The sequence below is a fragment of the Lipophrys pholis genome, assembly GCF_963383615.2.
Source record: "Lipophrys pholis genome assembly, chromosome: 18".
NCBI lineage: Eukaryota > Metazoa > Chordata > Actinopteri > Blenniiformes > Blenniidae > Lipophrys > Lipophrys pholis.
This window is the reverse complement of record NC_137646.1, coordinates 6,893,659-6,919,393: the sequence shown is the minus strand read 5'-3', so window position 1 is coordinate 6,919,393 and position 25,735 is coordinate 6,893,659. Positions and strand designations below refer to the sequence as shown.

The window sequence follows — 25,735 nt, the reverse complement described above, 5'->3', positions numbered from 1 at the left end:
TGTGATTACAATTCAATACTCTACTTCCTGGTTTGAGATGAAAAGCCTTCTTTAAAATATGTATGAAAGTATTCAATGAGGATCTGGTTGAACCTCTTGGCAGCTGGTGGTGCAAGAGGTGCAGCTGTTGGTTTGAACAGAAGAAAGTAGAACATCACTGACTAGTTATTCTTCTTGTAAAATAAAGCCCCTCATCTCTAATGAAAGTGTGATTTGAACTGGGTGAGGCTTCTCATTTGTCACAATACAGTTATTGTTCTTTAGGTTTCTTATAGAAATGGTGCATTTGAATTACTGGAATTATATTAGATTTGGAAGGAATTAAGACTTTATTCACTTTATTCATCACAAACAATCTCCATTGAATTTGTCACTTGATACTTTGTACAAAGAGTTTGTATTATTTTGGTGTGTCGTTCATACTCTTGAGCTAAATGTTGTGAAATGACATGACGTGGGAAATGAGTGTTATTGGAACAGTTCCCAGTTTCAAGAAAAGGATGAGGAAATTGGAGATATAATTACATTGACTTTTCTTCAAGACATCAGAATCAACGTTCAGCAATAGGTTGCAATGAATTTTCTTAACGATTCCGCAAATACTTTCTGGATAAAAAGTAAATAACATCAAAATAAAAGTCTGATACAAAGTGGATGGAAGAGGCACCTCATGGAGGAGGTCAGAGGATGTTGCCAGCAAGAAGCAGGAACACATTTCTTCTGGAACTTTATTGGATTTATTTTTTTTTTTTTACAATTGATGTTTTGTTAAATTCTACAGATTTCCTGAAGGTGTGTGGATCCTTAAATAGCAAGTTTCAAGAAAGATTGACCAGTTCAGAAAGAATTTTTATCAGAATAAATAGTGAATGGTGACATGAGTTAGAGTGTGACTTCCTGTTTTGGAGTGAAATGATCACTGTGTAGGTCTCGTTCCGTCTCCTGTCTGTGCTCAGGGTGTGAATGGGGTTGGTCGGCTCATGGGGCCTTCCAGTGGCTCAAGAATGTCGGAGGAGTGTCTTGTGAGGTCATCTTCTGTTCTCTGACCTTCAGAGCAATTCTACACCCTGTGGGCAAAATATCATTGCATTAAATTCTCATCAGTCACTAAGAGATGCTGATCAGGCAAACGGAACCTGCAGCGGGCAACAATAGACATCACAGCATCAAACTTCTACATTAAATCATTTTAAGTTTGGATCAAACCATAAGGACTGGATCGCCTCGGTTCTCCTTGAGGAAACCATGCTGGCTTTGTCTTTGGCTGGGGTGGATCGTTAGGTAGGGCTCACAGCGGGTGATCGCTCAGAATCACGGGAGATTTCCTCATTGGATGATGATTTATTGAGTTCACAACTGTATGATTTAATATGTATAATTACATGTGCATTAGTGTGGTTCTGAAACAGAGAAACAGAATTAAAACATAACTAGCAGAACACAAATGGTCTATAATGCAAGAAACATCCATTTGTCTTCACTATATGCTAGTATAGCAATAGAGCTGAAATAATAACAATAAAGTATAAACATGGCCGAAACTGGCATTAAATAATGAAACAAGGCTGCTCTGTGGGCCGAAACAGCTTCAACCATCAAATGGGGAAAAAGAAACCATCCGCAATACAACGGCTCCCTCTGCTGGTCGCATGGATAACTACAACAGGCCACACCGGGAGGTGTCACGTGACAACGGGTGGCCATGCGGGAGGCGGTGCCTTATCGCCAATTAGCTGGATTTACAGCGAATATAAGAGAGATAAATGACAAACTATAGCATCTCCAGAAAGGAAAGTCACGGCACGAGGCCGAGCCAGGCAGGCAAAGCCTGAGCTCACATTTAGCAACGCTAAGCAGACAAAACACTTCCAATCTCTCACCGACAGTAAAGGAACAACAAAATAGCCCTTCTTACTTGTAAAGACACACAAAACAGGACAGATGTAAGCAGGCAGCTAGTCCGTGCTGAGAACAGGAACTACTGGCTAAAGTCTGGGACCGAATGTTAGCAGCCCTCGAGCAGCGAGCCTGAGTCAACTTGTGATTGGCTAAAAGTCCAGGTGAAGCGAGGCGTCTTCCAAAGGGGAGAGAGAGAGTCAACAGAGAGTGTCTGATGCTGAGCGGCCACAAGGGGGCGTTTTTCACAATAAAGTAGCAGTCTTTGTCCTGGTGGTCCACCGTCCTGCGTGTCTCACATGTCCCTCATTTTACCAGGAAGTGTCAACAAGTTAGAGATTTCTTTCACACTGGAAACCGGCCAAATAAGACATCGTGGCTAAACCCTAAAGACACAAAAAAACATGTTTACGAGTACCAAAATAATCAAATCTTGTTATTTAGATGTCTTATGAATCCCAACAAAACACGTCCTCAGGTGTAATTCTAATGATGCTCCTGAATGTTGTAATAGATATTCGTGTTTCCAGCTCAAGAAACAAGCAAACACATTGAACAGAACTCAGTACCAACTTTGTTAGTGAGACACATAGGCGTAGGAACCGGGGGGGACGTCCCCATATTGGAGACTTGTGCATTTGTCCCGCCCAATAATCATCCCGCGGAGGAGAAAAATATTTGGTGTGCTTTCATTTTGACGGTGCAGCACACCTATCTGCCACTACACCGCCCCCTCCCTCACCCGCTCCCTCAGATATTTAATAACGGGACTTCTTATGAAGGAGGTCAAACGGTCTGCAGGGAACCTTCCCACCAATATGGCTTGTTTACATTCATATTTAGAAAGTAGATCTTCTGAATGAAATCCTCTTAATCCTGAGATGCTCATTGTTCCTTTATTTACCTGCAAACTTTTTTCAGTGTTCCCAAGTATCGTCAAAGCTTGTCAAAGTGTTCTGTCCTCTTATTCCAGTACAACGTCTCCACCAAAGAAAAGGAGGAAACTGCAGCAAGACTTGCTTTGTTTTTTTAAAGAGTAATGTCAGTATGAGTAACGTTACTCTACACAAGGAGAACATCGAATCACTCCAACATTTATCAACGAGTTTGACTTTATATGAGACATTATGTGTAAAATGTCTCATCAGGAGAATGATAGAACATAGAGCTCTTCTAATAGAGTGAGAACCTTTACTGTCAGGGCCAAGTTCTACTCTAAACACAGTTCATGTGTCCGGGACAATATACATCTGCAACCCTGTTCTTAAAGCTAACCAGGAGTTGAATCTGGAACCTTCTGAGCAGTAGACAGACATGTTCTCCATTTCACCACCAGCTCCTTGGTAAAGTAAGTTTTCACATGTTTGTAACTGTTTATATTTATAATACTGAAGCAGAAACTAGTAGAAAAAGTCTTTGACTCTCAAATTGTCATGAAGTTGTTTTTGTTGTTCTGGTGACGTATCAGTGTCCGATTGCTTTCTACTGGAATTCTACTGTCACATTTCCATATCTGTTTGATCTTCCATTAACAATAAGTAGCAACAACATGACTGCTGGACCATGTTGACTGTATAACTGACACTCGTTGGGTGTCTTAGGACCCATAACCAGGTGGATGGAGAGTCTTCACTGCCTCTTGAGGAAGTTTGAGTTAGCACAATGGAAACCAAGCTGATCCGTGTCAAAATTTCACCTGTGTATAGTCCTGGGGAATTTTTTGTCCTGGCCAGAAATCTTAGTTGACACCCTTCGATAGCTCAGTTGGTAGAGCGGAGGACTGTAGTGGTCAACATTGACATCCTTAGGTCGCTGGCTCGAAGGAGTACTTTTTATAAAACTGAGTATGTAGGATTTAGAAGAGCAAGTTGACTTTGTAACATAAATGTTGAGTTGGAAGGTCAAACTTCAGTGTCACGACATCTTACCACAGTCCTCAAGGCTTCAAAGGAAGCTCTCTGAAGTCATGAAATTTATCAATGATGCACTTTTAATCTGAGGATCCACCGTTGAAATCCAGAGGCTTTTCAGAAACATGAGTCAGCACAATGTAAACTATTGATATGTGTCTTTTCCACTGGAATTTTTTCTCCCCTGTCAGGAAACACAGTTTACACCCTTCGATAGCTCAGTTGGTGGAAGCAGATCCTGGATTCATTTGTCAGAATGACTCTGAGCTGATGTTCATTCAAGACTTTTGAGGCGTTACAATGAAGGAAAGTTCTCCTCAGGACTACGTCAACCAGGTGGATGGAGAGTCTTCACATGTAGTTGAGGAAGTATGAGTTAGCACAATGGAAACCAAGCGGATCCTGTGGTGATCCAGTAGTTAGCACAGGGGTTCTGATGTTAAATTTCCATATCTTCATGAAAATTCAGCTCATATAGGCCGAAATAGCTCAGCTGGGAGAGCGTTAGACTGAAGATCTAAAGGTCCCTGGTTCAATCCCGGGTTTCGGCAAAGAGTACTGGTCGTAATGGAAGCAATATAGACTCTCTCTCTCAGCAACAACATTTCACATATACTGTACAAATCCAGCTTTTATACATGTTACACCTCACATGGGTTTGAGGGAATCACATGCAGAACAGGATGGAACACAGGAGCCATCTTGGATGGGTCTACTGTCCTTTACAGAGATCTGGAACCTTTTGCATGACCAATCTAGATTCCGATCTAATTCTAGACAGACCTGAAAGCTAAAGGAGCAAATCATAATGCTAAAGTCTGAGTCAAAATGAAAGACTTGCTGAATTGCTTCAGCTTGGTTCAATTAGTTATAAAGACACAAGCGGGACATTACAACGAGGTTTCTCTCATAAAAAGTCCATGAGGTGAAGAGCAGAGATCAGCCAAGCCTCCAACACAAAGTCTCAGTCTCTTTTGAAATTTAACACGAAGAGATCCTGGTTGATGACCAAAGTTAAAACCATTTGTAGGAGAGGAGAGTCACCTTCCCGTGGGCTCACCACCTGCAGGGAGGTTCTTAATCGTTGCATTGTGATCTGTGTGACGGTGTTCAGATTGTCACCCCCGCGACCCGGAAACGGATAAGCGGAAGAAAATGAATGTTGGAGAGGGTCAAGGTAACTCCAAGTGCTCATCTGGGAATTGAACCCAGGACCTCTGACACCCAAAGTGAGAATCATACTCCCAGACCAACGAGCCAACATGTTCAAGAAGCTAAAGGACTTAACTGATTGTCATAAATAAGGCAGTAGATCAAGACTCCTGACAGCCTTGACAGAGCTCCTGGAATGACCACATTCTGACAAAAGTAAATGAGTCATGGCCGACCTTGAAGAAATGAAACTGAAGGTTCAACTGCTATTGGAGGATTAGTAACTTTATGGTCCATTTGACCTGAAGCATTTTTCAGGTTTGTGAGTGAGTTCTGTCAGAGCCTCTGAAGCTTGTGTGTCTCCATCAGGATTCATTTTAATACATGGCTTACTGCCATGAGGACAAGTTCTCTTTGACATTTAAAATGGAGACGGGTCTGATCTGATGTGTTAGCATTGGTGCTTCAGTGGTAGAGTTGTCCCCTGCCACGCTGGAGGCCTGGGTTTGATTCCAAGTCAATGCAACTAATAATTACAATACAGCCATTTATAATCGTGGTGCCTTGCTCATGCAGTGTGAGCAATCCACCACAACAATCCCTTAACTCCATCAGGAAAGTGAACCCCAGTCTCCTGGTTCAAAGATAGATCCTAAAGTACTGGCAATGAAGTGTTTTTTAGATGTTTTTTGAAGAGACAGCACCATCTAGTGGCTTCAGAAAATAAAGACAGTGGTTTATGAAGCTTTATTTGGCCAGTATGGGGATTGAACCCATGGCCTTGGTGTTATTAGCACCACACTCTGACCAACTGAGCTAACCGGCCCACTTTGGTGAAAACATCTACTTTCTTTCTTCAAATATTTGTGTTGAATGTGATTTGAAATGTTTTCTATACAAGAGCAAAACAAGATGTGAAACATACAAAGAAACCATCAGTCATTCATCCAAATCTTCTGCATCATGGATCAACCAGCAGCAGAAAACTAGTCAAGACTTTGTCTTCATGGGACAGCTTCATTGTTGACAGCTTTTTAATCACATTTCAATGATTTTGCTGCATATTTGGCTTTATTTATTGTGTTTTAAGTTGCTGTGATCTTAACCAGAAGTGTTTTTATTGTTTAGTGTTTCTTACATGCAGTGGTTTTATTTCCCATTGCCCCTGAAGGCAACACACACACTCACCACCAGACCACAGATGAACACACAATCATGTCCATACTCCACTTCTGGGTTAACTTCAGTGTTCGTTCCATAACGTAACGTAACAATCCTGAAAATATCTCTACTTCTAGTTGCGGCGTTCTCCTCCTTTCCTGAAGTACTTTATGTTTCACTCCAGGAGTTCTGATCCATCTGCAGCTTTATTTGCTTTTTAATTGCTCATAGTGGAGGATGAGGATTTTTACATCATTTGGAAATCACTTTAATTTGAAAAAAAACCTCTTATTTTCCCTTTGATAGTCACTTTGATTTAAAAAATAATAATAACATTTTCCAGGTGATGTTTGATTTAATTTGAAAAAAAAAATCTTATTTTCACTTTAATTTAAAAAGAATAAAATAAAACCTCCTATCCTCCAATAGAGATCACTGAAGAATTCAAACTCATCATCCAGGACAAAGCAACACTGTTGCTGCAACAAAATCCAGGAAGGATTGCTGCAGAAAATGAGCGACTCTGTTAATGAGTCACTTTGTGAGATTCTACAATATTAATTCATGGTACAATAGAAACACTGTGATCAGTCAGTTTCACTTTATTCCAGCACAGACATTTCAGGCAGAGCTTCCTCACTGCCCTTCCTTTACTTTAGATTTTCATTGAGTTCTTTTGAGGCTCCGCCCCCCGTGTGAGCCTGTTTGTTTGTTGGAATATTAATTCCTCACTGTGACGGCAGCTTTTGTTGTCCTGGTGTTACTATGTTGTATCACTGGATCAAGGTGACTGTTGCTCAGTACTACACTTATTATACAGTTCTTTACATGTGTGATCAGAGTCCTGCCCTGATCAATTCAATAGACCAATATACAGTCTCAGTGATAGCGCCACCTAGTGGATGGACAGGAAGTTCTGCAGAATGATGCAGTATTTCAACTTTGTTATCATATTGTATGATGAAAAAATATCTCAACATTGTTTTTTGACTTTAAATCAAATTGCATGAAAAGAAACAAACTCTTATTTTATTTTGTCATGAGTGGCCCTAAAACTCTTCTGTAGTAACAAGTTGGTCTGAGTTTCTTAAAGAAACAAACATATCCAACAATGTTTTTACAGTTTGGATGTGATATTATCAAATAGTTCTGTCAATTCTTAAAAAAAAGAATCTAATGATGACGTCATTACCAAGGTTGTGAAAAAGAACAATAACAAGCCTTTCATTACAAAGAAGATGGGAGAAGCACCGGATGGAGATCAACGGAGATCAAAGCCGGAGGAGATCTTTGTTGTGAGCATCTCCATGGTAAAGGGAACTGATCTCCTTTGATCTGATAAGAGATCAGCACTGGAACCATGGAGACGCTGAGATCAAAGGAAATCACCTTTATTCAATCTTCAGCATTCACACTTGCATTTTCTTCTGGAAATACATACTTCTGGTAATTATTGTTATCATAACAGGTCTCTGATATATGGAGGAGTAAGACCATTCAAGGCTTTAAAAACAAGCAGTAGCATTTTAAAATCTCGTCTAAAACTGACAGGCAGCCTGTAATGATTCTACCAATATAAGAGCCATAATACAGCTGAGCAGGTCTGCGATGAATTTCTTTATTTCTCTGCCATGTGTAGTGAACTAGAAATCAAGCTCAACACCACAGAAGCTGTTCTGCCCTTCATCATCTGCAGCCATATGGAAAGCACATACCAGTCAGTCACTAGTGCAAATGCAGAACTCAGTTTCAGCCTGAAATGAATTTAAAACTCTCTCTGGGCATGAAGGAGGCCAGACTCTCAAAGCTCACTTTGCTCTCCATAGAGAGACGTTGTGCTTGATAAGAAGGAGGTGGCTGAAAGGTTTGTGAGGATGGAGGAGAGGAAGATGGTGCTAGAAGATATGAGGCCACGTTACTGTACATAGTTCAGAAATACCTTGGAGACTGGATGTTCAAACTGTTGGAGGGTTTTATATTGGACATTTTGGACTCTGGACACTTCATGTTGGCTACAATGGATGTTTTACTGGATTGGAGACATTCTTGTTGTCATTTCTTCTGGATGGGATTCAAACTACCCACCACTGGATGAAAACATCATCAGTAAGTTATTAGTGATGACAGAGGCTCAGCTTGTCATAGATCCTGGCTGTCTGGCCTTTTCCTTAAAGAGCCTTGTTTTCATTGCTGTCTGTGTGGTGGAGCGCCGTGTCTGCTTGGTTATTGCTTTAACGACAGGCAACCATGTTGCTGCAACACTGGTTTGTTGTCCTGTCTGGGTCCATCGTGTGTGGGAGAAGTAGAGCCTGATCTGAAGGTGGAGGTCAGAGGAGTGTGACATCATGGAGGAGAGTGACATCATGGAGGTCAGAGGAGAGCGGCATCATGGAGGTCAGAGGAGAGCGACATCATGGAGATCAGAGGAGAGTGACATCATGAGGTCATCACCAGAGCTCACCTCTGTACATCAAAACAGCCTCCATGGTTGTGAGGGTCAGCGTGTGTCAGAGTGTCGGAGAGGGAAGGAGACAGATTTGTAGGAGACCACAGTGGAGACCAGACTGATAAAATACACTTTGATCTGTTTATTAAATGTACAAATGAAATATTTCAACAGGAAGTTGTAAAAAGGCTCAGTGGACTTTGTGTTTTATCCTCAGTCACTAGAGTTTGAGGCGGTGGGTGACGAGGAGCTCGTCTGGCTGCAGCACCAGAGCGTCCAGAGCGCATGGCGGTACCAGAGCATCCACAGTGCAGCTTTACACACGGCTGTCACCGCTCTATTTATATGCTCACTTTGAAATGAGACTGATTGTTCCACACCTTGTCACAGTTGATCATCAATCAGTTCTATCCACCGCTCTGGATCATTTGGAGATGAAAGTCTGACAGATGATCATCGTGCTGCAAATTCAGGATTCAGCCTAAAGTCTCAATAAAGAAACATCTAGAACACTGCAGCTCAATAAAGGAACATCTAGAACACTTCTGCTCGGCTCTTTCTTATTACCTGGATCAATAAGTCTGATTTTATTTTTTTTATTGTTACTTCTTCGGTCGTTGGTCAACAAAATTAAACTAAATAAAACAAACAAGAGCAAAGATTGACAATTTTACAGATCTTAAGGTTTAAGCTGAAGTTAAACACTTATTTCTCCTAACCCTATTAACAAATCAAAATACAAGATGTAGTAAGACCCCAAGATATGTAATGAAATTCACTCTATGAGATGAATCTGGCCTCAATTCACCACTTCATCATCTGGTTGAATTCACCACTCGAGTGTTTTCAGGAGAAAATCATGAACTGTGTCGGCGTTGCTGTTTGAAAGCTCCTCAAAGTGAATAAAGCCCAGATACTATTGGTTGAGTCCTTTTGCTTCTTGAAGATGTTGCTGGTTGGTCTGGGAGGAGGATTCTCACACACAAAGTCAAAGCCTCTTTTGAAATTTAACACAAAGGATCATGGTTGATGACCAAAGGGCTCGTCCGGGAATTGAACCCGGGACCTCTCACACCCAAAGCGAGAATCATACTCCTAGACCAACGAGCCGACATGTTGAAGAAGCTAAAGGACTCCAGTGATTGTCATAAATAAGGCAGGAGATCAAGACTCTGACACTGTCAGGTCACAGTTTGACAGTCTGGTTCAGTTTGAGTGACAGTGACATTGAGAATCACTCAAACTGTGGGGGAGGGGTTCATGGAGCACTGAAGGTGGAACGCTTCACATTTCCTGGTTGGAATGAAGGGAAGTGTAACATTGGTGGTTCAGTGGTAGAATTCTCTCCTTCCATGCAGGAGTCCAGGGTTTGATTCCCGGCCAATGCAGCATATAGTTTTTAACCCTCCTCCTGTGTGAGCTTTCACAACCCAGTCACATGTTAACGGCTCAGTTCTGATCTGAGTCTTCGGCTCCGTTTACACCACAACATTCCAAGTGACAACAACTTGTCCGTTAAGGAAAAGTGAAGCTTTTCCAGGACAGCAGCACTACGGAGGACGCCATGTTTGTTACTCACACATGAGTTAAAGGTAGTAAATATGGTAAAAGTTTAAAGGTAAAACATGCTGTTAAGAGTTGCTAATGGTATTTTTCTGTGTACATTGTAGTTCTTACGGTGTGTTCACCTGCAAGGCTCAATAAAGTTGAGAAGCATCAGTTTGAGAGAGCATCTTTTCTACCGCGGCTGCTCCAGGCTTCACTGATCCACAAAGAGGTGCAACTGTTGGCGTTCCAAAAGGACAGTCAGGAGGACTGAATACATTCTATTAAAGTACTTTGATCTGATCTATTGAATACTCTGATCTTACCTTTAACACTAAACAAAGAGATTCATTATTCAAGTGTTAAAGTGCAGAGAATCTCACAGCAAATCCTCAATGTGAAACATCAAATAGATCCAACTGTCATTGAACACACACACACACACACACACACACACACACACACACACACACACACACACACACTTCTTCATCCATCAGACACTCTGTCAGAAAGGGTGGAGGTGAGGACTGATGTTCTCCTCCACAGAGAGCAGCTGCTGGTAGCTCACTCTCTATGTTCCTCTGCAGAAAGTGATGAGGACTGATGTTCTCAGAAGAGCTTTTTTATCATCAAGAACAACTTTTCCCTCAGAGTGAGATGAGCTGAGTGAGGAAACCAAGCGGTCCAAGGAGCTGTGTTCTTGTTCCAGTCTCTTCTGGATTGAGTTGCTGCTTGTAGTCAAATGTTTTCACAGGACCCTGTTAACCTCCAGCAGAGTTTCTGTAGTGTAGTGGTTATCACGTTTGCTTCACATGCAAAAGGTCCCCTGTTCAAAACCGGGCGGAAACACAAAGAGAAGTTTTTGAAATTCATCAACACAGTTTCCAACATATTAGGAGCACAATGGAAAATGACGTCTTTTTACATAAGCAAATATAACAACCCAAAACCTTTTAACTCACAGTGGTGGGATTTGAACCCACACCTCCTCAGAGACTGGAGCCAAAATCCAGAGCCTTGGACCACTCACCCAAACTACAATCATATCATAATAATAATGCCTATTTATATAGCACCTTTCACAGACAAAAAGCCACAAAGTACTTCAATACACAGTTCAAAAACATCAGAAAGTACACAGAATATAAAAGGCCAAGACAAGACAAAATCCTAGCAGCACAAAGGGAGTTAATTAAAAGCCTGAACTAATAGATGAGTCTTAAGTTTGCTCTTGAAGGTGTCAACAGAGTCAATTGAGCACAAAGAGGGAAGAAGATCATTCCAAAGCCTTGGAGCAACAGCCTGGAAGGATCGGTCACCTCTAGTGAGAAAATGAGAGCGTGGAACCTTCAGCAGGTTCTGATCCACAGACCTCAGAGCCGTTCAGGGTGTAAGGCTGGATCAGTTCTCTGATATAAGAAGGAGCCTGACCATGCAAGGCTCTGAAGACCAGGACCAGAACTTTAAACTTGATCCTATAGGACACTGGCAGCCAATGAAGTTCTTTTAGAACCGGGGACATGTGAGTCCTCCTATTAGTACGGCTCAGAATTCTCACTCTCCCCTCCTTTGCCCACATGAGCTTTGTCTTGGAGACATGTTGTAACCTGTGTTGATGCTTTAAATGTGCTGAGGTGTTTTTTCTCCTAATTCCACACTGTTCTCCCTTATAGAGCAGTTTGGAATGTGCTTTTCCTTCTCCTCTCCTCTCCTCTCGTTGTCTCTCTCTTTTCTCTCAGCTTAAAATAAATTTCATTGTACTTGTTGTAATGACAATTACACAAAGAGCCTGAACAAGGATTTGAACCCTCAACCCTCAGACTGAAAGTCTGATGCTCCAGCATCTGAGCTACTGTAGAGAAGGACAAAGAGCATAGCAGAGTGAAGACAGCTGATGTGATCTACAGCCTGGAGAGACGTACAGAGCTGAGCAGAGTCAGTGAGGAGAAGTGCAGAGAGAGTGAGTTCAAACGGAGGTCAACCACCTGCAGACAATGTCCTGACATCAGCTGAGGTCCTCTGATGAAACAAAGAAGTAAGACAGACAGCAGCTGCACATAGACGTAGTAGTGGACCTGTTTAAGCAGACATTTATGGATGATCAATGGAACAAGGTCAGAGCACTAGTGTGGTAAAATGTGTGTTATATGAAGACCTCTGACCGAGGTAAGACAGAGACATGTCCTCTGAACACAGGGGGAACAAGTGAAGAGGGACACTACAGGTTCTAAATGGGAGAAACAGCCGAAGGAGTTCAGTCGTCGGTGGGATCTGCAGCTCAGAGTCTTTGTTCTGGAGAATAAAGACTCTTTTGCATCCAAGTTCAACTTCTCATCTGCTTTTTGCTTCATGAGTGAAGTTTTTTACCTTTAGAGTTGGAGGATTAGAGAAAATGCTGGTGGGATCATCCAGCACCACGCCTGGCCCAGATCCACGTGCCATGATTAATTCCACCACACTACCCAGGCCTGCCAACACAGTGATGTGTCTCCATATGATTCTCACTTCTGAGTGAGACGAAGCAGACACTGATCCTGACCACCAAGGTGCAGAAGTGGAGACTCTTCTTGCTCGCTGTTTTGAAACTCAAAAAATTGTAGTCCATTGTTCCTTCCTGAAGATGCTGAAAAGCTCCGCTCTGGATTTGAAAACAATCAGGAAACATCTGAGCAGACTGCTGGCTGTATTGCATCATATTTTCTCACTGCCTGATTGGCTGCAGGTGAGAAGTTTTGCTTCAGGAAAACAAGTTTTACTTCTTTATTTACAAAATGACTCAAACTCAAAGTTAGGCTTCCTCCTGTCTGGTGCACATGGCTAATTTGCATATTGCAGGACTGACTCCAGCAGACTCTAACCTTCAGTTGTGGATGAAGTTCATCTGCAGATACTTCTGGACAAAAAAAACCCAGAAGTGGTCTGAGTGAAAGCACTTTGGTGTCTGTTCACACTTGTCTTCAGGACTCGCCATTTGTGATCTGATCACCTGAAACACAGTGGAACCCTGCTGGGCCCAGAACCCAGAGCTCCATGGATCCAAACCTTCCTCTGCTACTGATACTTTCTATACTATGTCTTCCAGAACTTTACGAGGGAGGCTGTGAAGTGTGATACCCTGATGGTTCTATCTGCTAACTCTGTCTGGTGATGTCATAGTGATGTCGTAAAAGAATGGAAGAGATTAAAGTGACAACATTTCTTTCTTCACTTTGATCTCCACTCTCTCCACAAATCCAGGTTTTATACATTTTACACCTTACTTGGGTTTGAGGGAATCACATCCAGAACAGGATGGAGCACAGGAGCCATCTTGGATGGGTCTACTGTCCGTTACAGAGATCTTGAACCATTTGCATGACCAATCTGATTCTAGACAGACCTGAAAGCTAAAGGAACAAATCATAATGCTAAAGTCTGAGTCAAAATGAAAGACTTGCTGAAGTGCTTCCGTTTGGTTCAATTAGTTATAAAGACACAAACTGGAAATTACAACGAGGTTTCTCTGATAAAAAGTCCATGAGGTGAAGAGCAGAGATCAGCCAAGCCTCCAACACAAAGTCTCAGTCTCTTTTGAAATTTAACACGAACAAATCCTAGTTGATGACCAAAGTTAAAACCATTTGTAGGAGAGGGTCAAGGTAACTCCAAGGGCTCGTCTGGGAATTAAACCCAGGACTTCTGACACCCAAAGTGAGAATCATACTCCTAGACTAACTAGCCAACATGTTTAAGAAACTAAACGACTCAACTGATTTTCATAAATAAGGCAGGAGATCAAGACTCCTGACAGCCTTGACAGAGCTCCTGGAATGACCACATCCTGACAAAAGTAAATGAAAACATTAGTCATGGCCGACCTTGAAAAAATGAAGCTGAAGGTTCAACTGCTATTGGAGGATTTGTAACTTTATGGACCATTTGACCTGAAGCAGTTTTCAGGTTTGTGAGTGAGTTCTGTCAGAGCCTCTGAAGCTTGTGTGTCTCCATCAGGATTCATTTTAATACATGGCTTACTGCCATGAGGACAAATTCTCTTTGACATTTAAAATGGAGACGGGTCTGATCTGCTGTGTTAGCATTGGTGCTTCAGTGGTAGAGTTGTCCCCTGCCACGCTGGAGGCCTGGGTTTGATTCCAAGTCAATGCAACTAATTACAATACAGCCATTTATAATAGTGGTGCCTTGCTCATGCAGTGTGAGCAATCCACCACAACAATCCTTTAACTCCATCAGGAAAGTGAACCCCAGTCTCCTGGTTCGAAGATAGATCCTGAAGTACTGGCAATGAAGTGTTTTTTCGATATTTTTTGAAGAGACACCGCCATCTAGTGGCTTCAGAAAATATAGACTGGTTTCTGAAGCTTCATATGGCCAGTATGGGGATTGAACCCATGACCTTGGTGTTATTAGCACAACACTCTGAGCAACTGAGCTAACCGGCCCACGTGGGGGAAAAACATCTACTTTCTTTCTTCCAATATTTGTTGTGAATGTGATTGTAAATGTTTTCTATACAAGAGCAAAACAAGATGTGAAACATACAAAGAAACCATCAGTCATTCATCCAAATCTTCTGCATCATGGATCAACCAGCAGCAGAAAACTAGTCAAGACTTTGTCTTCATGGGACAGCTTCATTGTTGACAGCTTTTTAATCACATTTCAATGATTTTGCTGCATATTTGGTTTATTTATTGTGTTTTAAGTTGCTTTGATCTTAACCAGAAGTGTTTCTATTGTCCAGTGTTTCTTACTTGCAGTGGTTTTATTTCCCATTGCCTCTGAAGGCAACAGATGAACACACAATCATGTCCATACTCCACTTCTGGGTTAACTTCAGTGTTCGTTCCATAACGTAACGTAACAATCCTGAAAATATCTCTACTTCTAGTGGCGGCGTTCTCCACCTTTCCTGAAGTACTTTATGTTTCACTCCAGGAGTTCTGATCCATCTGGAGCTTATAAAAAAAGAATCTAATGATGACGTCATCACCAAGGTTGTGAAAAAGAACAATAACGAGCCTTTCATTACAAAGTACATTGGAGATGCACCGGATGGAGATCAGAGCAGATCAAAGCCGGATGAGATCTTTGTTCTGAGCATCTCCATGGTAAAAGGCATTGATCTCCTTTGATCTGATAAGAGATCAGCACTGGAACCATGGAGACACTGAGATAAAAGGAAATCAGCTTTATTCAATCTTCAGCATTCACACTTGCATTTTCCTCTGGAAATACAAACCTCTAGTAATCATTATCATAACAGGTCTCTGATATATGGAGGAGTCAGACCATTCAAGGCTTTAAAAACAAGCAGTAGCATTTTAAAATCTCGTCTAAAACTGACAGGCAGCCTGTAATGATTCTACCAATATAAGAGCCAGAATACAGCTGAGCAGGTCTGGGATGGATTTCTTTATTTCTCTGCCATGTGTAGTGAACTAGAAATCAAGCTCAACACCACAGAAGCTGTTCTGCCCTTCATCATCTGCAGCCATATGGAAAGAACATACCAGTCAGTCACTAGTACAAATGCAGAACTCAGTTTCAGCCTGAAATGAATTCAAAACTCTCTCTGGGCATGAAGGAGGCCAGACTCTCAAAGCTCACTTCTCTCTCCATAGACGTTGTGCTTGATAAGAAGGAGGTGGCTGAAAGGTTTGTGAGGATGAAGGAGAGGAAGATGGTGCTATAAGATATGAGGCCACGTTACTGTACATAGTTCAGAAATACCTTGGGGCCCGTTGTTCAAAGGTAATCTGATTGGATTTTGGTTATCAAATCTTGAAAATGGGTTGTTCAAAAGGGAAAGAAGGATTCTGAAATCGGATAAGATCATGTAATCCAATCCTAGTTTTAATCTGGATCGGACCTTCAGTTTGTGTTGTTCAAAACATTTCAGTAGGATCTGGATCTGGATCCCAAAAAACAGGATTATTCTGGTCCCAACAGGGGGCAGGATTTCATAGTGGATTTCAGGAAGAAAATGTAGCAAAACTTTAAAATTGGTCAAAAATCAATTTGTATATATACTTTTATTTATATTTTGCACTTGATTTGTTCATCTGTTGCAGTATATCCATTTTCTCCCGCTTATCCCTTTCTGGGTTGCAGGGGTGGTAGTGTGAGCACTGTCACCCAGATCACATTGCACCGATTAAGAGCCCATGTGAAGGTGGCGCCCAGCGAGGGGCATGAACCCACTATCTTGAGATGAAGAGTCTCATGCTCGACCAACTGAGCCAGCCGGGGTATTTGGAACAGTATTTTCCGGAAAATTCCCAAATTCTTGCGATGGAAACCCGAACCATAACGGACTATACCAGTCCATTCCGGCACTTTTTGTGCGGTGGAAACACACCTTAAGTGACCTGAGAGGGAGGGATTGGGAACCACACACAGAAAACCTTACACTGCCCTCTGAGGAATTGAACCGTGGTCTCCTCAAAAGGCAATAAAGTGGGTTAATCCTGATTTAAAACTGCACTGAAGCATGTTGTTGTGGCCGAGAAGTTAAGGTGTTGGACTCGAAATCCATTGGGGTCTCCCTGCGTAGGTTCAAATCCTGCCAACAACGCTGCTCAATTCATTGTGACGGTTAAAGTAAAACTCTTCTTGTGGATTATTTTGTCCAGTAAAACCTCAGATGTAGAGACGCCCTGAAATCATAGGACAAGAGTCCCCTGAAGACAGGTTCTCCTCTTCAGAGGGTCTCGTCATGAGGACCAGAATGGACCAACCACCAAATATCTTATGGTGGCTGATCATGATTCTACAGTTGCAGAGTCACTTAACTTACCGAGCAGAACATAGTTCAGTCCCAGATGCATAGAAGCGCAGAGCAATGAGAACCTGTTCTTCCACAGAATGTGACTCTTTTGGGTTTTGCGTTGAAGTTTTGGCCTGACAAGGTCTGCAATGTACTTAATATCAGCATTCCCAAAGGGGGAGCGAGCGTACAGTTCTTCAGTGGTGTATTGCTCCAGTGGTTTTGCACACTCAACATATACCCTTTGACGGTGTCCTTTTCCACCAAAATGGTGGTGGCGATGGACAATACCTGCCATGTCAGTGTCTCTCTGTAAGTCCTCTGAGAAAGGCTTGATATAAGATGGCTGTCAAAAAGCAGCCCACTCATCAGCTGACATCTTTTGGCTTGTGATCAATTAAGTCAATCGTGTCCAAGGACTATAAATACTATGCTCACTGCAGATCAGGTGGAACCATGGACTCAAAAGGACCTAATTTCACTGTAGCAGAAACCCATGCACTGCTGGAGGGTGTAAAGTGCCATTGTGCCTCAATAGTAGAAAGTTCTGTTGTGGCTGGAATGTTGACGAACAAAAGGAAGAAAGACATTTGGGTTGAAATCACCCAATATGTGAATGCAATGGGGTCTGGCCAGAAGAGGATCTTGGAGCAGGTGAACTTTAGATGGAAGAATCTGAGGGCCAGAGCCACAAAGGACCTTGCTGAAACAAAAAACACCCAAACGGGCAACAAAACCTTTAAGAAAGGTGAATACATAGATTTGGTTCTGGACATTATTGGAGGTGAGAAGCACTAATACTCCTGGCAGAGGAACAAATCAAGCTGGCAAAACTTCACATCTGCCTCCTAAAAGTAAGGCTAGATTTTCAAGGTTGCTTTTAGGTCCTACTCGTCTGGTCTGTCCTACTCGTCTGGTCTGTCCTACTCGGATGAAGAACCCTGAACAATGCTGTCAAAGTTTTTGTTCCCGCAATTTGAATCGACTTTTATCTGAGTCAGATGGAGCAAAATCCCGCGTCTGAGTCAAACTGCGCCTCCTCATGTCTAAAGTTTAAAATCCACACAGACAGAATATGATTCCCAAAAACCTAAACTGATATACGTTCTCAATATTAACTCCATCGATGGATATTGTGGCTTCACCTTTTTGCAACAAAACAATCAATATACTCACTTCTCCAGTTAAAACATTCGTGGACAAAGTTTAGAAGTGGCACTTCAAAAATAGTTGAATTCTGGTTGTAAAAGTTCCTGGACTGGTGTCTCCTGAGGTTAACTGATGATAGAAGAGCCAACTGGTTCTGTAAACTCTGTTGGGTGATTCTTCAAAGCTCAGTGTGACATCACATATCGCCTTTACCAACTTCAAGGCTCGGTGTGGTCACACGAGATCAAAGGAGTTAAGCCCCGCCCCCTTGGGCCTGCTGCCATGACCACCATCAAGCGCAGAATCTAATTTGTAGACCTGTGACTGTTTAAGCAAAACTTTAACACCTATTTTGTCTTCAATATTTATCAAATAAATAACAATCCAATGATGGATGAACAAAAGTAAACCTCTCCGGTCTGAAGTCTCACTGTCACTTGGAATTGTACTTTTGCCATCAACCAACTCAACCATCATTTCCAGTTTTAAAAATTCTGCTATTTTGCTCATAATAAATGACTTTACATCTGATTTAATCTCAAACTGCTCAGGCCTGAAAGTCAACAGGTGCTAAATCAGCACCGTGTAGTACAGAAGATCAGTTTGTGAACTGGCTTATCTGAGTTCCATTTCATTTCCAACTGTGGAAAAAAATCTGACAACATTTAAAACATCAACATTTACAAAGCGTCAGCATAGTGAAGGCAGAAGTAAAGCGGGGCAGGAAATTCCTGGCAGTGTGAAAAAAATAAGTGTTTTTCCCAATAAGCAGTGAAAATATTACTTTAATATAACTATTATTATTGGCTACAGCAAAGTCACCTTGATTCAGCCATATTTCTCTTCTTAAAAAAAAAAGAGAGATTCACACCAGCATTTAAAAAAACATTTTCCCCCGTTACAGAAATGTGGAGATGTGTTGACATATTTTACTGGAATCAACTAGTGTCCAGTCCAGCATGAGAGGCCCCAGTTTGGTTTTGTCTGGGAGCTGATTGGACGATGCACAATGAATTGAAAGGAGTGATTCCAGCCGATCACTCTGACCTCCATGTAGAAGTCCAGGCCCAGTGTGGCTGAGCTGAGCTTTGCTTGATCCTCCTTCAAACACTAAATATCATGGAAGATAAACCACAGAGAAGTAATCTGAGTACCTTAGTGGAACTTTTAAAGTTTTCAACTGAGCTAACATTTTTAATATTTGCACAAGCAGATTTGTGGTCCCTCTGAGGTTGTCATATTCAAACTCATGTATCTTGTAAGTGATTAGAGATTTAGTATTTTGACTTCAGCATTATGTATGTATGTCTTCAGATTCATTAAGCAAAGTAGATGTTTCACCTAAAAGGGCAGTGTAATGTAACTCAGGTCTTGAAGCCTGTCCTCCAAGTGTTTATTGTGGATGAAAGTGGGAATTTCCACAATAAAATATAAAGATTAACAATAGTGCAGAGTTTCTTGTCATTGAATTCAAAACAGGTAATAAAGTTTTTCTCTTCAACATTAACTTCATGTGTTGTTTTGTACAGAATATAGCTCTCCGGTTCTTTTCAAAATGTAATACTGTATGAGTAACCATAAACTGTTCCTGGCATAGACATATACACTAGACGCCTCACCAACTGGCAGGAACATACGTCAGTGCATCCGCCATCTTGGGAGGGGCATTTGTCAGGACTTCAGCAACGATACCGCATCACTGTTCTGATTTTGGTTGTACAAACAGACAAAATAAGGACAATGGACTGTGTGGGATTACCTTCCACAGGTAGGAAAAACATGTTTATTGTTGTTGTCGTTGTGTTTAGCTCATATAACATTAACTTGGGACATAGATGAGGTGGAGCCGTGGGAAATGCTCTCTATTCCCTGGCTTAAGCTCGCCAGCAAACAACAACAATATCAACGTCTATTGGGTTCATCTAACGGAGGCTATTTTAGTTGTAGTGTGTAGAATATTACATTTCAAAAGAAATGAGTTGCTCAGAACCAGTCAGTGTACTGTTCCCCGCCTGTTCCAGCAGGAGAACCTCAGCCTGATCCCACTAGGAAGTACTGTCTGGCTGTGCTCAAACAGCTGAGCAACATGTCCCACCTCACTCCTTTTAGACATACTGACATGTACACAAACATTATTATTATATATATTGATTAGGATAGCAGATCAATTGATTGCACGTTGCACAAGCAGTGAATTAATGTGATAACACAGGACTCTGAACATGTAAACCTTTTTCTTCACTAGGACCTCTCCTATGCACTGCCCACATGTCCTGGTGCTTTGACAGCCAGACTCAGTGAAGCCATGGCCGAGGTGGAGAGTCTGAGAAGAGAGAAGAGGAATGAAAAGATGGAGAACGGAGGGCAAAGAGCACAGTGTGTGGTCTTCTGGAGGAACTGAGAGTGAAACATCTAATAAATGAAGAGCTGAAAGAGAATATGTCATATAATATGTAATAATAGATAAATGTGTAACAATAAATAAATATGGGATAGGTAACTATCTAACAATTATTTCTATGTAATATTAAAGGTAAATATATAAAAATGAATGAAAGTATAATAGTTAAATATGTTATTGTGTATAAATATGTTAAAAAAAAATCTAAATTTGTTACACAAAAAGTTATAACTTGTGCCCTAATGCATTGTACATTAATGTCACATTCTGTGTAAATAAACGCTTTTGCATATTTTTGTCATGGCTCCATCATGTTGCTGCTCTAAAAGGAGAGGACAGCGTCCCAATGTCCCGTCTGCAAACTTCTTCCATTTCCTCTCAATACTTTCTATTAGTATGCTACATTGAATAAATAAATAAATAAATGAATGAAATACTTTTTAATTTAATAAATTAAAAATGAAAGCAATGATTCTTCACAGTCATGTAAATGTATATTTGCGTGGTTTTCTTCAGAAAACACATCGCGGTCACAGAGACTTGTTTAGGCTGACGGGTCAGACTTGCCCCTCACAAGATGGCGGCCGCTCTACAGGCTGCGCGGCGTCTCGTGTTTATGTCTATGGTTCCTGGGTGATCGCGTGACGTCAGACCGGAAACAGGAAAGGGAGGAGCGGCGCAAGTGCGAGTGGAGTTCCAGCAGCGTGCAGAGCCACGGAGAATACGTCGATATTTTAGCTCGAGCCGCCCTCCACTACTGTTTGGAGCTTGTTGGACTCTCTCGGCTGTGTTGTCGTGTCTCACAGAGGAAACATTTCATCTCGTGCAGCAACAATGAGTTCAGTTCAGGCTTTGGGAGAGTTTGAACAAACTATCGTCCAGCACGAGGAGGAGGTTGATCGTCAGCACAGACTGCTGGAAACCATCTGGAACCCTCAAATCAAGCTCCACAGAACAGGTATGGAAAAGTGTGAATGAACACATGAATGTGACTGGAGCAGGATCTCCATTGTTCTGACTGGGTTTGGTTTATCCACCGCACACAGAAGCAGGATTTGTGTCTCTGGAGGGAAACTTGGATTGAACTCAGACTTTGACTCTTTTCCATGTTTCCAGGTTTTAATCAATACACAGTTGTAGTTGAAGTCAGAAACAGGAGAAGAGCGTCTAGAATCACCTGGAACTACCTGACAATACATTGAAACAAGGTTAAAATAATAATATGAGCAGCCATTGACAAAACATAGAGGGTATTTTTCTTAATCATTTCTGATTTCAGTGGATTTGCATTGTTTGCAACTTCCTGTGTTTGGTCACTTCCTGTCCTCTCCAGTCCAATCACAGCAGAGAATAGTCCCTCCTCTCTCCAAAGGCGGGCTCAAGCCTCCAGCCTCAGGATGCAGACACTTCCTGGCTCCAGGTTTCCATATTAAAAGACGATTGTCTCTGAGTATCAGTGAAACCAACATGGAGGAACATGGAGGCAAAAGCACCTGGAAGAATGTAAACCTCTTGTCTCTGGAACAGTGAGGCTCCAAATGGCAACATGGAAGAATTATCAAGTTAAAATACTTCAGCAACTAGAGTTTTAGAAATATGAACATCTAAGATGTTTAAAAAGATTGTTGCACTTCCTTTTTTTATTTTATCTTTTCAAATAAGCATATGAGTATGGTACATGCAGTATTCTTATCTTACAAATACATTTCCAATATCCGTTTAGAAGGACATAAAAACCAAAAGAACCAAACAACTAAATGACATCATCAACAAATGTGGGACCCTCCCTTCTCTTCCTCCTCTGTTCCTCCTATTAATCTAGTCTTTTGTCATTAAGTATCATCTCTTTCTGTATATTTTTCCAATATTCTCTGAGTTTGGGACGGTCCCAGAATATATGTCTCTAGTCTCCTACTGGACCACAACCCCTCCAGCATTTATCACATGTTTTACTATATTAGGACATATTTAGTGGGAGCAGAAAATCTTGTGTTTTTAATTTCATTCACCTTCTTTCCATATAATGCTCCTAAACATTTGATGTCCTTCTTTAAATGATTCCCCCCAATTCTTCTTTCTCTCACTTTCCCATTTCTATTTAAAGTTCATGTTGTTGTCTTGTTCAGCTGCTTTCTAAAGCTTTGAAATGACTTTCTTCTTCTTCTCCAGCTCGGTCATTAGTACTTTCTCTACTTCATTTGGTTCTTTACCTAAGAATTCCCATCCTTTGTGTTTTAGAAGACGGCTTCTAATTTGTAAGAATTTATAAAAGTCTTGTGTTGGCAGATCAAATTCAGTTTTAAGCTGCTCAAATGGTTTCATAGTTTCCCTTTTTGAAAAGCCGTCCAATATAGAGCAGCCATTTGGATTCCCTCCTATGAAATCCCCCGTTTATGGTTGAAGGAAGAAAATCTAAATTCTTTCCTATTTTAGTCGCCCTGCAGATTGAACCAGACATTTTCATTCTCTTTTTTATTACTGCTCATATTTTCATTGTTCCTCTAACCCATTTGTTTTTCATCTTTAATTCATTGCCATAATTGCCTCAGGTGATTTTATTGTAATCAAATTACTCGTCTGAGTCATTTTAAAGTGGGAACTGTAGAAGTAATGTAACTTTTATTTTGTACTTTTTTGTCCCTCCAGAGCTCCAACTGCACCGTGACTGTAGGGAGGAGCAGTTCTTTAAACTGGGAACAAACTCCAGTCTGGAGCAGGAAGAACCAGAACCTTCACAGATCAAAGAGGAACCAGAAGAACCAGAACCTCCACAGAGCAATAAGGAACCAGATGAACCAGAACCTCCACGGATCAAAGAGGAACCAGAAAGTCCACAGATGAAAGAAGAACCTGAAGAACCAGAACTTCCACAAATCAAAGAGCAACCAGAAGAACCAGAACCTCCACAGATCAAAATGGAACCAGAAGAACCAGAACCTTCACAGATCAACGGGGAACCAGAACCTCCACGGATCAAAGAGGAACCAGAAAGTCCACAGATGAAAGAAGAACCTGAAGAACCAGAACTTCCACAAATCAAAGAGGAACTAGAAGAACCAGAACCTCCACAGATTAAAGAGGAACCAGAAGAACCAGGACCTGCACAGATAAAAGAAGAACAAGAACCAGAACCTCAACAGATCAAAGAGGAACCAGTAGAACCAGATCCTCCACAGATCAAAAAGGAACCAGAACCTCCATGGATCAAAGAGGAACCACAACCTCCACCGATTGAGGAGCACCAGGAACTCGGTACCAGCCAGGAAGGAGAGCGGCTTCTACTGAAGTTTGAAGGTGATTCCTTTAGGGTTCCTTCAATTGAGGAACAAAGTTCCCTGAGTGAACCAGAAGAAGTACCAGACACTGAGCAGTTCCTCTCTCATGACTCTGAAGTCCACGATGTGAAAAAACATGTTGGCTCAGAATCAAGTAGAAATGCAGAGATGAAAAGAAGAAGCATGTTTCAGAGTGATTGTGTGGACAAGTTCCCTGTGTCAGAGAAGCAGGCTGAATGTGAAAAGCTTCTTTGTGAGGAAACATGTGGAAATATGGTCCAGAAAAAACCTCAATTACGTCAGAATTTAACAACTTTCAATGATAAGAAGAAAAGTGGTGAAATCTTTGTTAAAAGTTCCACCGGACAGGATGGTTTCTTGGTGCATAAGAGAACTCTCACAGGTGAGAAGCCATATTCTTGTAAAATATGTGGGAAATGTTTCTCTTCACAAAGTCATTTGCCACGCCACAAGAGAGCTCACACAGGTGAGAAGCCATTTTCTTGTGAAACATGTGAAAAACGTTTCGCTCAACAGAGATATTTAATGACTCACAAGAGAACTCACACAGATGAGAAGCCATTTTCTTGTGAAACATGTGAAAAACGTTTTGCTCAAAAGTGTAATTTAATGACTCACAAGAGAACTCACACAGGTGAGAAGCCGTATTCTTGTGAAACATGTGGTAAACGCTTCATTCAACAGGCTCATTTGATGAAACACAAAAAAAATCACTCATGTAGAAAACATATTCTTGTGAAACATGTGGGAAAAGTTTCAGAGGATCAAATAAATTGAAGATACACAAGAGAACTCACACAGGAGAGAAGCCATATTCTTGTGAAACATGTGGGAAAAGTTTCAGAGGATCAAATAAATTGAAGATACACAAGAGAACTCACACAGGTGAGAAGCCATATTCTTGTGAAACATGTGGGAAAAGTTTTAGTGTATCAAATAGTTTGAAGATACACAAGAGAACTCACACAGGTGAGAAGCCGTATTCTTGTGAAACATGTGGGAAAAGTTTTCGTGCATCAGATGATTTGAAGATACACAAGAGAACTCACACAGGTGAGAAGCCGTATTCTTGTGAAACATGTGGGAAAAGTTTCAGGGGATCAAATGATTTGATGAGACACAAGAGAACTCACACAGGTGAGAAGCCGTATTCTTGTGAAACATGTGGGAAAAGTTTTAGTGCATCAAATAATTTGAAGATACACAAGAGAACTCACACAGGTGAGAAGCCGTATTCTTGTGAAACATGTGGAAAAAGTTTCAGGGGATCAAATGATTTGAAGATACACAAGAGAACTCACACAGGTGAGAAGCCGTATTCTTGTGAAACATGTGGGAAAAGTTTTAGTGCATCAAATAGTTTGAAGATACACAAGAGAACTCACACAGGTGAGAAGCCGTATTCTTGTGAAACATGTGGAAAAAGTTTCAGGGGATCAAATGATTTGATGATACACAAGAGAATTCACACAGGTGAGAAGCCGTATTCTTGTGAAACATGTGGGTGGAGTTTCTGTCATCGTAGTAAATTGCGGCGACACATGAAAAACCATAAAGAGATGAAATCATGAAAGACTCTATGTGAGATGTGTGGATGGATTTCACTTATATAGTAGTAGTAGTAGTAATCTTTATTTCGAATTTGTACAATGCAATTAAAAAAAATAAAAAATAAAAAGAAAGTAATATACTGGACATACAATTCGAAAAGGAGTAGGTTGAAGTAAAACTTATGTTTCCTCCCCCTTTATACATTTTCAGTCTTTTGTTTCTTTTACAGTTTTACAAATGATTCAATTTGCAATCAGAACTTACATAAGCATAGAATATTTCTACTTCTTTTAAGTCTCTACAGTTTATACAAATATACAAATTTTGTCGTCAGTTTCCACATTTACATTATTTATACATATATTATCTACATTACACACAATACATTTTATATAGTTTTCATTTTTTCAAAACACAAAATAACAACTTTCATCTGGATTCTCCTATCAAGTGGTA

At 41.1% G+C, this 25,735-nt stretch overlaps 1 protein-coding gene across 1 annotated transcript; it reads left to right on the top strand.

The window, feature by feature from the left end:
• Positions 1-21,096: 21,096 nt before the first annotated feature.
• LOC308123994 (uncharacterized protein) lies at positions 21,097-25,385 on the top strand. Its single transcript, XM_080486749.1, has 4 exons — positions 21,097-21,390; positions 23,079-24,110; positions 24,195-24,613; positions 24,866-25,385. The coding sequence occupies exons 1-3, from the start codon at positions 21,267-21,269 to the stop codon at positions 24,503-24,505; spliced, it is 1,467 nt and encodes a 488-aa protein (XP_080342875.1). The 5' UTR covers positions 21,097-21,266; the 3' UTR covers positions 24,506-24,613; positions 24,866-25,385.
• The last annotated feature ends 350 nt before the right edge of the window (positions 25,386-25,735 follow it).